Genomic DNA, 14,454 nt, shown 5'->3' with positions numbered 1-14,454 from the left:
TTTTCTCTTTACCACCTTTTTTGAATAGTGGGGTTACATTAGCTACCCTCCAATCCATGGGTACAGTTCCAGAGTCTATCGAATTTTGGAAGATGACCAGCAATGCATCTACTATTTCTAGGGCCACTTCCTTAAGTACCCTAGGATGTAGATTATCAGGCCTTGGGGATTTATCGGCCTTCAATCCCATCAATTTCCCTAACACCATTTCCCTACAAATATTGATTTCTATCAGTTCCTCCCTCTCATTAGACCCTATGTTCCCCGACATCGCTGGGAGGATATTTGTGTCCTCCTTTGCGAAGACAGAACCAAAGTATGTATTTAATTGGGCCGCCATTTCTTTGTTCCCCATTATAAATTCCCCTGATTCTGACTGCAAGGGACCTACACTTGACTTCGCCAATCTTTTTCTCTTCACATATCTATAAAAGCTTTTACAGTCAGTTTTTATGTTCTCTGCAAGCTTACTCTCATACTCTATTTTCCCCCTCTCAATTAATCCCTTTGTCCTCCTTTGCTGAATCCTAAACTGCTCCCAATCCTCAGGTTTACTGCTTTTCCTGGCTAATTTATATGTCCTCTACTTGGATCTTATGCTATCCCTAATTTCCCTTGTTAGCCACGGTTGAGTCACCTTTTTTGTTTTATTTTTATGCCAAACTGGGATGAACAGATTCTGTAGTTCATCCATGTGATCTTTGAATGTTTGCCATTGCCTATCCACCGTCAACCCTTTGAGTGCCATTCCCCAATCAATCCTACCCAACTCGCGCCTCATACCATCATAGTTTCCTTTATTTAAATTCAGGACCCTAGTCTCTGAGTCAACTACTTCACTCTCCATCTTAATGAAGAATTCTATCATATTATGATCGCTCCGACCCAAGGGGCCTCGTACAACAAGATTGCTAATTAATCCTTTCTCCTTACATTATACCCAGTCTAAGATAGCCTGATCTCTAGTTGGTTCCTCGACATATTGGTCCAGGAAACCATCCCGTATACACTCCAGGAATTCCTCCTCCACAGTGTTGTTACTAATTTGGTTAGCCCAATCTATATGTAGATTAAAGTCACCCATGATAACTGCCATGCCCTTATTGCACGCATCTCTAATTTCCCTTTTAATGCCATTCGCAACCATCGCATTACTGTTTGGGGGTCTATATACCACTCCCACTAACATTTTCTGCCCCTTGGTATTTCTCAGTTCTACCCATACAGATTCCACATCATCAGAGCCAATATCTTTCCTTACAATTGTGTTAATCCCTTCTTTAACCAGCAATGCTACCCCACCTGCTTTTCCTTTTTACCTATCTTTTTGAATATTGAATACCCCTGTATGTTGAGTTCCCAGCCTTGGTCACCCTGGAGCCATGTTTCCGTAATCCCAATCATATCATATTCATTTACCTCTATTTGTGCTGCTAATTCACCCACCTTATTACGAATGCTCCTCGCATTAAGACACAAAGCCTTCAGGCTTGTTTTTTTAATGCTCTTAGACCTTTTAGAATTATTATTTACTGTGGCCATGTTTGATTTAAACCCTTGATTTCTCTGACTGCCACCTTTGTTTTTCTCCTTCCTGTCTTTTGCTTCTATCCTTGTTTCCCTTTCCTCTGTCTCCCTGCTCAGGTTCCCAACCCCCTGCCATTTTAGTTTAAACACTCCCCCAGAGCACTAGCAAACACTCCCCCTAGGACATCAGTCCCGGTCCTGCCCAGGTGCAGACCATCCGGTTTGTACTGGTCCCACTTCCCCCAGAACCGGTTCCAATGTCCCAGGAATTTGAATCCCTCCCCCTTGCACCATTCCTGTAGCCACGTATTCATCTAAAATATCCTTCTATTTCTACTCTGACTAGCACGTGGCACTGGTAGCAATCCTGAGATTACTACGTTTGAGGTCCTATTTTTTAATTTACCTCCTAACTCCCTATATTCAGCTTTTAGGACCTCATCCCATTTTTTACCTATATCGTTGGTACCTATATGCACCATGACAACTGGCTGTTCACCCTCCCCTTCCAAAATGTTCTGCAGCCGCTCTGAGACATCCTTGACCCTTGCACTAAGGAGGCAACACACCATCCTGGAGTCTCATTTGCGACCGCAGAAATGCCTATTTATTCCCCTTACAATAGAATCCCCAATCACTATAGCTCTACCCCTCTTTTTCCTCCCGTCCTGTGCAGCAGAGCCACCCCTGGTGCCAGGAAGTTGGCTGCTGCTGCCTTCTTCTGATAAGCCATCCCCCCCAACAGTATCCAAAGCGGTATATCTGTTTGAGAGGGGGATGACCCCAGGGGACTCCTGCACTACCTGCCTGTGCCTACTACTCTGCCTGCTGGTCACCCATTCCCTTTCTGCCTTTGCAACCTTTACCTGCGGTGTGACCAACTGGTTAAACGTGCTATCCACGACGTCCTCAGCCTCGCGAATGCTCCAGTATGCATCCATCCGCAGCTCCAGCGCCGCAATACGGTCTGCCAGTAGCTGCAGCTGGATACACTTCCCGCACACATGGTCGTCAGGGACACAGGAAGTGTCCCTGATTTCCCACGCAGTGCAGGAGGAGCAAACTACGGGGCCGGGCTGTCCTGACATGACTTACCCTTTAATTAATTTAAATTAATTCAAATCAATCCCACTACAATTAAATGATATACTCAATGGCCCTTGTTTACCAACTGTCCCCACTACACCACAGAGACCCTAGAAACTATGAAACACAAATTTTAAGCTTGTAAAAAGGAGAAAGAGAGAAATACTCACCAACCAATCACTTACCTGCTTTCCGGTGACATCACAGTTCGATTACTTATTAGTTCTCTCTCCCGCTCTCGGAGCTGAGATTGGAGATTAGTAAGCCTACCTGCTGCTCTGCCGCCTCGGGGTCGCTTTAAATACTGCTGCCGCCGCCGCTTCCCACACAGGTCTGCACTGATGCCGCTCTGGGGCCTACCTGCTGCTCTGCCGCCTCGGGGTCGCTTTAAATACTGCCGCCGCTGCCGCTTCCCACACAGGTCTGCACTGATGCAGTTCTGGGGCCTACCTGCTGCTCTGCCGCCTCGGGGTTGCTTTAAATACTGCTGCCGCCGCCGCTTCCCACACAGGTCCGCACTGATGCCGCTCCGGGGTCTACCTGCTGCTCTGCCACCTCGGGGTCGCTTTAAATACTGCCGCCGCTTCCCACACAGGTCCGCACTGATGCTGCTCCGGGGCCTACCGTTTCAAAGTTGACGACAGCACTGGGTGTGCCTTCGTCAAGTCTTAATTTGGTGCCTAGGTCGCACCAGAATGGTCCATCCAGTTTTATTCTTTGCAGAGGTTTGATACAACTGAGTGGCTTGCTAGGCCACTTCAGAGGGCAATTAAGAGTCAACCACGTTGGCGTGGGACTGAACTTACATATACGGCAGATTGGGTAAGGACGGCCGATTTCCTTCCCTAAAAGGACACCAGGGAACCAGATGGGTTGGGACAGCATGTTTTTTTCCCAATGATTTACTTAGTTGCCTCAATGATATTGAAAGCACTTAGTGATATCAGGAGGGATCTTGGTTTCATCTCTTGTCTTTGCTGAATTAGCTTATATCAATCAGGGTAGCAACGGGGCCTTGGTGTCGCTGGACCAGGGAAGGGAAAATCAGCAAGGGTTCCCACTATTGATTGCTAATTACTGACTCCTGCTGGAAAGTGTGCGTGCATGGATTATCAGGTGGGGACAGGGCTGGGCTCAGTTATGGTGCCTCACTGCCTAAGGTTACACATGAAACATGACACTTGGGCAAGGTGCTGAAGGCTCCTGGCACCCAAAGATCTGCATTCAACACAAGGCAACACCATCAGGAGACAAAATCAGAAAAGGGATGAAAATGCTGGCCAAAATAACTTGAAAATTATACAGCAGAGTCCTGTTCGCATCAATTTTAATCTTCCTGTTTATTATACATCATTAAAAGTGCGTTCAAAAGTAAATAATTGAGTCAATAAATGGCACTGGATCAGTGAACAATAGTTGATGGGAGTCTTTGATGAATGTCAAGGTTTCCTTTTTGAAATTTTTCTTTCTTGTTAAAATTATGCCAAGTTTCAGAAATTACAATAAAATATGGTACCAAAGGAAATCCTGCGGCCATGCAGGTTTGAAAATCTACTATTATGTATTACCAATACTGCCAAAGGCCATTAATTGATAAATTAATCGATCTCACATTCCCATTGGGGAGCTGTGTTTGAAGGCAGCGTGGATCAGAGAGAGGGCTAAAACACCACAGAGACCATTCAGTTTGCTGTGCTTCCTGTGAGCATGGCTCCTCACTGGGTCTCCAGCACTGGTGAATGTGCCTTATGTTTCAAACGTGCACTATAAAGGCAGTAAAAAAAGACATCCTATGTTTAGCAAGGGAAAATGGTTTGATAATCTGCCAGTATGGCTTTGAATTTCCCCGGCAGATGAGCAAGAGAATGCCGCAAAATATTCAGCCCCCAAGCAAAACTGAGGTAACTTAACTGGCACTGTGCATGCTTCTGAGAGACTAAGAGTGTTAGTAATTTTAATTATGTTTCTTTTAAAAAACAAAGACAACCTGGGAACACAGATGATCCAGGAATTTAAAACATTGCCCTTCAGCCTTTGATATCCAGGTTCAAACCCAGTCTTAATTACTGGAATGAAGATATCCTTGTTCAGAAATTCTGAGGTATTTTGGGTCAGACCTAGAGCAGGGTAGAACTCCTGCTCATCCCATGAAGGTGTTTCTGACTCCCAGGATCAAGGGTATTTGCATACTCCTGGGCGGTGCATAGGGGTCACTGTTTAAAAATAAGGGGTCGCCCATTTAAGACAGAGATAAAGAGAAATCTTTTTCTCACAGAGGGTCATGAGTCTTTGGAACTCTCTTCCTCAGAGGACAGTGGAAGCAGAGTCTTTGAATATTTTTAAGGCAGAGGTAGATAGATTCTTGATAAGCAAGGGGGTGAAAGGTTATCGGGGGTAGGCGGGAATGTGGAGTAATCAGATCAGCCATGATCTTATTGAATGGCGGAGCAGGCTCAAGGGGCCGAGTGGCCTACTCCTGCTCCTAATTCGTATGTTCGTATGTGCCATCGACAGCACTGATGGGGTAGCAACCTCAGGTGGTGAGGAAAAGGGATTTAGTTGCATTGCTCAACTGCAGTGTCTGTGGGCCTGCATTATGTTTTGAAGTTATTCACTTTGGTAGGAAAAATAGAAAAGCAGAATATTTTTTAAATGGTGAGAGATTGGGAAATGTTGGTGTTCAGAGGGACCTGGGTGTCCTTGTACATGAATCACTGAAAGTTAATATGCAGGTGCAGCAAGCAATTAGGAAAGCAAATGGTAGGTTGGCCTTTATTACAAGAAGATTTGAGTATAAGAGTAAAGACTTCATACTGCAATTATATAGGGCCCTGGTGAGACCACACCTGGAGTATTGTGTACAGTTTTGGTCTCCTTACCTAAGGAAGGATATACTTGCCATAGTGGGAGTGCAACGAAGGTTCACCAGACTGGTTCCTGGGATGGGGGGATTGTCCTATGAGGAGAGATTGAGTAGACTAGGCCTATATTCTCTAGAGTTTAGAAGAATAAGAGGTGATCTCATTGAAACATACAACATTCTTACAGGGCTTGACAGGGTAGATGCAGGGAGGATGTTTCCCCTGGCTGGGGAATCTAGGACTAGGGGTCACAGTCTCAGAATAAGGGGTCAGCCATTTAGGACTGAGATGAGGAGAAATTTCTTCACTCAGAGGGTGGTGAATCTTTGGAATTCTCTACTCCAGAGGGCTGTGGAGGCTTGGTCGTTGAGTATATTCAAGACAGAGATCAATAGATTTTTGAATATTAAGGGAATCAAGGGATATGAGGATAGTGCAGTAAAGTGGAGATGAAGTAGAAGATCAGCCATGATCTTATTGAATGGCGGAGCAGGCTCAAAGGGCCTAATGGCCTACTCCTGCTCCTATTTCTTATGTTCTTATGTTATGTCCTAGGATGCTCTCAGTTGTTATAAAATTGTACTGCTTTTGCTTTATATTGACTTGCCAAAATCAATCTGCAATTGATTGCTTTCTGGAAACTAAGCTTTTAAATTGTCTGTTAAATATGATTTTTTTAAACATCAACCATGGGAATATAATTGGCAAAATATAGCATATTGTTCCAGTAATATGCTGATGGAATTGGCAGTTAGATCAATGCTCTGGAATGGTTTGTGCTATTGAAATTTTGAGTCCTATTTCTCCAGCTAGTAGTAAAATGAGGTTTAATTACTTTTCGAAACATTTTTTGCAACAGCAGAAAAGCATTTAGCTACTGCATAACTTTCTATCACAAATACTTGGATTACAAACTATAGCTTTTACTATAAATGTAAGTCTTTCTTTTCTTTCTCTGAGAAATTTATCATACTCTGGTGCAAGTTAGAACACTCCCCGCCAGTAACCAAAAATGGTTCTGTTTATTCAACATACACAAGTATTAACAGGTGACTATTTTTTTTGAAGAATTCAGTACAAGGAGCAGCGTATCACACAACCAGTAAGATCCTTTGAACTTCTCTTCCCCTTTTGTGGGCCCTAATTAGTAGTCACAAGTGGTATAGTTGTAAAAGCTGTTTTCAAGTTCATGAGATTGTGACACAAGGACTAAGGTGCAGTAGTTGGTGTAGTGTCCGTGTATCAATAACACACGGACTGCAGGAGAACAATAATAACAGGTGTTTACTGAACAGAGGGTATGCTGAAAACTGAAAGTACAGAACCCTGCTATGGTTTTATATACAGGTGTGGTCACTGCCGGTACTATAGTATAAAATCAGTTCTCTCTTAAAGGTACATACACAACAATTCCTCCCCTTTTAGATAAACAGTACATAACATTCATTTAACAATTAAGTAATAACTAATTACAATTACAATTCTCTCTGTACTGTATACATCAACTGAAATAATCATTTATAAGTTCAGCCTTTGAGGAGGCTTCCTGATCCTGACTGGATAGCGCCTTTCTCGAGTATCCTGTTCTTGCGGCGGAGTCGACTCTGGCTCATTGTCATTGGTTGCTTCGTCAGCTTCCAATACCACTGGTTCTGAGGTAGACGCAATCTGTACTTCGGGTTCATTACCAGGTGCACATGCTCGTGGTATGGGTTTGGCTTGTTCCTGTGACTCTAGAATCTGGTCAGCATGGCATCTCACGATGCTCTCTCCAATGTCCACTGTGTACATTAGTGGTCCCTGCTGTGTGCATATCATTCCTGGCTGCCATTTTTCTGTTCGGTAGTCGCGGGCCAAGACTGGTTGCCCTATCTTGAAGCTTCTGGTTGGCTTCTCATTGATGTGCTGGAATTGCTTATCCTCAACATCTCGTCTTATGTTTGGTTTGAGCAAATCCAGGTGACATCTTAGCCTTCGGTTGAAGAACATGATGGCTGGAGCTTGGTTGGTGACTGCATGTGTCGCATTCCGGTAAGCAAACAAGGAATTATCCACCTTGTGTTGTAGTGGTATGTCGTCATTATACATCGCCTTTATTGCCTTTTTAAAGGTCTGAACAAACCTTACAGCCAATCCATTTGTGGCTGGATGATATGGGGCAGATGTGTAATGTTTTACCCCATTATTCCTCAGAAACCTCCGGAAATCCTCAGACACAAACTGTGGTCCATTGTCGGAGCAAATCTGTTCTGGCAAGCCATTCCTGGCGAAGATGGTCTATAGGACTGCAGTAATTTTCTCCGTGGTGGTGGAGGACATTTTGATGACCTCTGGCCATTTCGAATGTGCATCCACGGCGATTAAAAACATTGAGTCCATAAATGGACCAGCAAAATCAATGTGTACCCGTTGCCATGGAGATGAGGGCCACTCCCATGGGTGTAGCGGGGCCTGTGGTGGAGCGTTTTGGACCTTCTGGCATCCTGTGCATCTCCTGGTCATATCCTCGATTTCTTTATCGATTCCCGGCCACCACACAAACGCCCTGGCTAGGCTCTTCATTTTTGTGCTGGTTTCTTTTATGGAACTTGAATCTTTCTGCTACCAGCAGCAGTGTAGGGTTTAGGTGTTCCTGTAAGATATTAACAATCTCTTCAAAACTTTTCTCCATTGGTTTAGCTGGGGTAATTAAATTCCGCAATAGGCCGTATGTTCTCACGCCCATCAAATTTAATAATACCGATGCCTTCTTTCCATCGGCCACCTCATTTGCCTTGCAGTACACTTCAATTCTTTCCACATACGTGGTCCAGTCTATTATTTCATTGTCGAAAGCAGTGATACTGCCACTCTTCGGCATCTTGTGTGGTTTAAAATGGCACCTCCTGCGCTTTTCCTTCTTCCCCAATGGATTAAAATGGCGCCTCCCACGCTTTTCCTTCTTCCCCAATGAAATAAAATGGCGCCTCCCGCGCTTTTCCTTCTTCCCCTTGCTGCCAACGCTGCTCCTAGCGTTCTACAGGGTAATGGCGGCGCCCCGCGGCTGCGGCGCGTCTCTCTTTTTGTTCCCCTCATTTTATTTTCTCTACGCTGCCCGGTTCTTGAGCACCGACCGCGCCCTGTGCGCTCCACCCTCTCGCTCTCTTTTCCTCCCAACGACGCTGCACGGCCCCTTTGCAGAGCCGCTCGATCGAGCTCGAGCCCGCCGCAGTCCGGAAGGGTCAGTGCACTACCTGCTACCAGCACGATTTGCTGGAGCACCTTGACTGGGGAGCCAAGCCCAGCTCTCCACAGCCTCCCCTGCGATTCTCCGAACTCCGATGGATCACTGGGCGGTTGCCCGCGGTCGACGCCCGTTGCTCTGACTTCGACCTCCAAGAAGCTTCTTTTCAGGGAAAGACCCCCGTGAGGTGATGCAGTACTGCAGGTGAGTTCGAACCTGCTCGTCGCCAGTGTAGTGTCCGCGTATCAATAACACACGGACTGCAGGAGAACAATAATAACAGGTGTTTACTGAACAGAGGGTATGCTGAAAACTGAAAGTACAGAAGCCTGCTATGGCTTTATATACAGGTGTGGTCACTGCCGGTACTACAGTATAAAATCAGTTCTCTCTTAAAGGTACATACACAACAGTTGGATGTGCATACACAGTGATAGAAGCTGCAGCTTTTTCCAAGAAAGTAGCAAGAGACAAGAGTGCTGCAATTGGCTTTAAAGGCATTTCTCATTATTTCCTCAGCATGCTATTAGGATTTTAAGTACCTAATTAACAGGAGAAATGGACTGTTCCAATGCAGTAACATTTACCTGGGTTTTGTGTTCCCTTTCCAGTCTTTCAGGTACTGTAAATTGTAAAGATACTCTTGTTATTTTTGCATTGTACAACTCTTTGAGATTGCACAGCTGTGGCAGAAGTGGAAGCATGGGCTAATTTGTCTATTTCAGTTTAAAGTTCCCATGGAAACAAGATCAACACGCTTCCATTCAGAGGTTTGGGTTCAAATCTTTGACTTAGCTGCTGATATCTGAATTTGGCAACTCACTGCTTGCCTTGGCTATTAGATGGAGCAGTGTTTTGCTTTAGCTATATTAGGGAGATCCATCACTCTTTATGGTGCAACTGGTCACACAGTGAAAAGTGGGACTTGTAGCAAATATAGAGAAGGTTTCAGTAAAACTCTTCTCCCTTTTGGGAAAATGACAGTGCACACGATAGGTTGTAGAAGCTAACCTTGCTAGGATGTCTTCATGCTAGATTGCTTTCTTGTTCAAACATTTTACTCCCGAAAGCAGGCTGCTAATGCTGCTTTTATAGGATTGTGTATAGCACCTAAAGTATTAAATGATTATATTTTATACATATATATTTTGTGAAAGTTCCATAAACTTATTTACAATTTATACAAGGACTATAACAATATACGATGAGGTGAAAACTGATTATATTCACTAGGTCTGAATAAATTGAATGTATTGCGACAACACAATTGCCTCTAACAGGAATGTCGTAATGTTTCAGTTAGAAAGCAAATGTGACTTGATAAAAATAACTATTTGTACTTAAATTGCAGTTATAGTGCCACTTTTGTATTGATGTGAAGCAGAGTTAGGTACACAGTAACAAAATTGTCAGTACAACTTGGGAGTTTGGTGCCAATCTGAATTCCAAGCCCACTAAAGCCAAATGGTGTGACACCAGGGTGAACTTGGATTTAAAATGTACAAAAGTGATACGCTGACTTCTTAGACACGCAGCCCTCGATTTTAAACTCCACCCCGATGGGCAGGAAAGGGTCGAGCAAGGAGTTAAACTTGCCACCACACCGCTGCATTCCGAGCTGCCGTAATATTCGTGGTGGTGATTCAGTTCCCACGGGTCCCCGGCTGTGGCCTCCTGCGGTCAAATTTCCGCTCCTGCCCACCAGCCAGGCACTGAAACTTTCCGGGTGTTGGGCGGGATCCGGGAAGTTTTTATTCAAATGAGGCCCTGGCATTAAAATGGCAGAAACTCCACGCCCCCTGAACTCGCCGGGTACACTGCCTGCCCTGGGCTTAACGCCCACTCCCCCATAATAATTGAGGTCATTGTATAAAGCTTTTTTAATAGTACGACAAAGAGGTCAATGTTGTCCATCAAGAGAGGCAGGAAGCAGAGGCAGGTGCTTTCTCAGAGGGAGAGAAGCAAAGGGAAATTTGAGGTAATTTAACTCAAACTCCTCTGACAGCCATTGGAATTGGCTCAAATGTTTCAACAGCAAAGGCCTGGGAACAGCCTCTCAGTCAGGGAACAATGTGGCCTGTATGGCAAACCACAAAGTTCAGATAGCAGAACAGCTTACAAATAATCCCCACTGGACTTTATATTTTCTATTTTCTGTTGTTACATTTTATGAAATGTATTACTGTATAATTGATTGAAATGTATGTGGTTAAAAAGATAAAAAAAACACTTCTCTCTTTAGTTTCTGGAACAGATGTGATTGAAACTTGCTGTGCTGCTGGGCAAGAATGGGCTGCAAACAATGGTCAGTGCTTCGATATTCCTGTGAGGAGGTTTGACACTGCTACCTGCAGGTATGTGTGCTCCTGGATTGTACAAACTATACTAAATGACTGGTGCATATTTCCTTCCATGAAAAAGATAGAAAGCTCAATCTTTTTAATAACTAAAATACACTATCTACATTAAATATTCCATCATGTAACTCCTTAGAGCATCCACTTATAAGCATTTTTATTTTTTCAAAAATGGTGTGTTGTGTCAGCACACTATCCTTTAGGGGCTCATGTTTGAATACAGTCCAGACTGACAAAATGAAAGTTCCTAGTCTGCCACCTGTAAGGCTCCAGTGTGAACTGAGGTACAGAGTCTCAGTCTTGTTCCTATTGGACACGGTTATGGTATAAAGTTGACCACAGTTCAGCACACCTTTGTACTAAGTTGGCAATCTCATTTGGAACTTTTATAAGGGTGACTGGTATTGTAAATAGGGTATGATAGCCTTGTAACTATAGTACTAGACTAGCCAAACTGAATGTCATGAGTTCAAGTTGTAAAATTGAATTCAGTAGATCTCGTAATTTGGAGCTAGCACCAGAAAAATAACCATTTAAGATTCTGGATTGTCTTAGAAACCTAATTGGTTCACTAATGTCCTTCAGGGAAGAGAGTCCACCACCCTTCCCTGGTCTGGTCTACGTGTGACTCCAGACCCACACTACGTACTTGACTTTTAATGCCCTCTGAAGTGGTCTAGCAAACCATCTGATTGCAAACAATTGCTACTAAGGCAATCTCAGCCCAGATCAACCCTGCAGAGTCCTCTTCACTAACATCTGGGGGTTGGTTCCCAGATTGGGAGAGCTGTCCCACACATTGCTCAAGTCACAGCCTGATATAGTCATACTCACAGAATGATATCTATCAGCCAACATCCCAGACTCATCCATCATCATTGCATCATATGTCCTGTCCCACTAGCAGGATAGACCAGAGGTGGGGGGCACAGTGGTATACAGTAAAGTGGGTATGCCCCTGGGAGTCCTCAATATTAACTTCACGTAAAACAAGGGAAAGGAAACTTCCTGCTGACCAGCATTCTTCCATGCTGATCATCACTTGGAGGAAGCTCTGAGGGAAGCAAGGGCACTGGGTGGAGCAGTTCAGGTGGTGAGGTAACCAATACAAGGAAGTTCCTTCATCATCGCTGGGCCAAAATCTTGGAACTCCCTCCCTAACAGCACTGTGGGAGTACCTTTACCACAAGGACTGCAGCGGTTCAAGAAGGCGGCTCACCACCACCTTCTCAAGGGCAATTAGGGATGGGCAATTAATGCTGGTCTTGCCAGCAACGTCCACGTCCCAGGAACGAGTAATAAAAAAAAGTAACCTATTGACCTTGTCCTCACCAACCTACCCGTCGCAGACATGTCTATCCATAATATCATTGGTTGAAGTGACTGCTGCACAGCCCTTGTGAAGGCAAACTCTCTTCTCCACACTGAGGACATCTTCCATTATGTAGTGTAGCACTATCACTGGGACAGACTAAGGCCCCGATTTTCGGCTTGTGTGGGAAATGGTCGGGTTTCCCCGAATGTGGGGTTTCTGACACACATAAAAAAGTGTCAGCCAGCTCCACGCAATTTTCCTCAAGTGGCCAATTAATTCCCAGCATGAGGGAAGCCTTGCTAATTGTCAAATTCGAGTCAGAAATCCCCACAGTATGATGTCATCATTCGTGGTGCTTTCAAGGTCCAGAGCAAGCACTGCATCCTCTGAAGGCTTACAAACAAACCATACAGGATGCCAGAGGAGCCTGCAGCAGCTGTGGGCAGTGCCAGACCCCGAGCTGCCTCCAAATTCGACGAGGCTTCACTGCAGGCATTATTGGATGGGGTTAGGTTCTACAGGGAGGTCCTCTTCCCTAGGTCAGGGAGGAAGAGGCCTCCCACTGAGACCAATGCTGCATTGATGCAGGTGTCAGCAGATGCCAACTCGCTGGGAGTCACCAGAAGAACTTTTGCATTACATCTCTAACTCCTTCCTTTACTCCCCACAGTACCATCCAGAGCCCCCATCCTCACTGTGGAGGAGGAAGAGGCTGTGCAGCCAGACTCCTCAGAGGAAGCTCCAACCTCTGAGGGCGCAGCGTCAGCAGAAGTAAGCGCACCCAGCACCAGCGCAGACACTCACACCTCGGGGGGACCTTCGGGACATAGAGTAGTGTTGTCACCTGGTGTTTCACAGCTCACAAGTGAGCCTCAGCAGATTCTGGAGACAGGGACAGCAGTGGAGAGTCCTCATCGGAGGGCGCAGGACTCTGCCAGCTCAGCTCAGCTGCGCTGCATGTCGACCCTCTGCCTCTGGGTCCATCCGCAAGAGAAGAGGTGATGGATCTCCATGCACAGATGCAGGAGTCTCTGGCAGGTTTTGTCTCCAGGGTCGCTGCGAGTGTGGAGCGAATGGAGGAGTCCATAGCGACCATGAGCAGAGCCTTTGTGGAGTCATTGGCGCAGGAACGCATCACCATGGAAAGGTTGGCAACCTCCATGAAGGAGATAACTCGCCAGGGTATGGAAAACATGGTGAGTGCTCATAAGAGAATGACATCTCTTGAGGAGTGTTGGCCATCTGTTGAACAGAGAAACCAGATCTTCATGGAAGTCCTTCTGAGTAGGACTGCCAGTGCAGAAACAGGTCCCCATGGCCCCCTAAAGCGCAGCAAGGTGCTGTCAAGCCACTTCCAAGCGCTGGCCCCTTCTGGCCTGTGCAGCTTCAGGTGAGTGAGCAGCAGCCTGGTGCTCCTGTTGCTGATCCTGCTGTTCCTGGTTCTGCTGCTGCTGCCGCTGCTGCTGGAGATCCTCTAATGGCAAGAAGGGAAGGAAAAAAAGGCGTCCCATGCTTCTCGTAGATGCCTCCGCTCTGGAAGCGCTGAGTGAGGGTGGCGAGAGGGGCTTCCCAGGAGATCGCATTGGAGAAGTGTGTGAGGCTACAACCTTCCACAGCTGTGCCTAAGCCTTGAAGAAGTAGCCCCAAGCCTGCAACAACAAGGTCCTTCAACATACAAGTGCTGTCCCTTTAAATCGCAGCTTCTGTGAGTGACCTGCAGCTGACAGCAAGCAAGCCGGCAAGCTTCACGCCAGGTCTCATCAGCGGGGTTCCCCGCAGGCGTGTTTGATGTGGGGAAAGCCCCAAAGTTGCAACGGCCCCGGAAAATCTACCTCAACAAGCTGATAATTGGTCATTAGTGCTCTGACGACCAGTCCCGCCAGCGGCGGCCGGGACTGAAGCGGGTCGTGGAGAAATGGTGGTCCGAAAGTCAGACGGGGTGGGAAATCAGGCGGGGGGGGGGTCCGCCCCGCTTTTTCGCTGATTTTCGGCCCCCGGCCGCATGAAAAGCTGCCCGACGGCGGCCAGAAAATCGACCCCTAAGGAAAGGTCTTCCAGCCAAAACTGAGCATTCATGAGGCACTG

General features: G+C 45.9%; 1 protein-coding gene across 7 annotated transcripts in view; it reads left to right on the top strand.

Annotated features, from left to right (window-relative positions):
* Positions 1 to 14,454, top strand: part of fbln2 (fibulin 2) — a 250,620-nt gene that overhangs the window by 120,204 nt on the left and 115,962 nt on the right. For all 7 annotated transcript variants that reach the window (XM_086001702.1, XM_086001703.1, XM_086001704.1 and 4 more), the window contains one exon: positions 10,940 to 11,051. In XM_086001702.1, coding sequence (XP_085857828.1) covers positions 10,940 to 11,051 — 112 coding nt within the window. The remainder of the gene's footprint in view (positions 1 to 10,939; positions 11,052 to 14,454) is intronic.

Source organism: Somniosus microcephalus, chromosome 11 (assembly GCF_052327205.1).
Source record: "Somniosus microcephalus isolate GS21.2 chromosome 11, FLI_Smic_1.0, whole genome shotgun sequence".
Lineage (NCBI taxonomy): Eukaryota > Metazoa > Chordata > Chondrichthyes > Squaliformes > Somniosidae > Somniosus > Somniosus microcephalus.
Note: the sequence above shows the minus strand (reverse complement) of the source record. Positions and strands in the feature narration are given on the sequence as shown.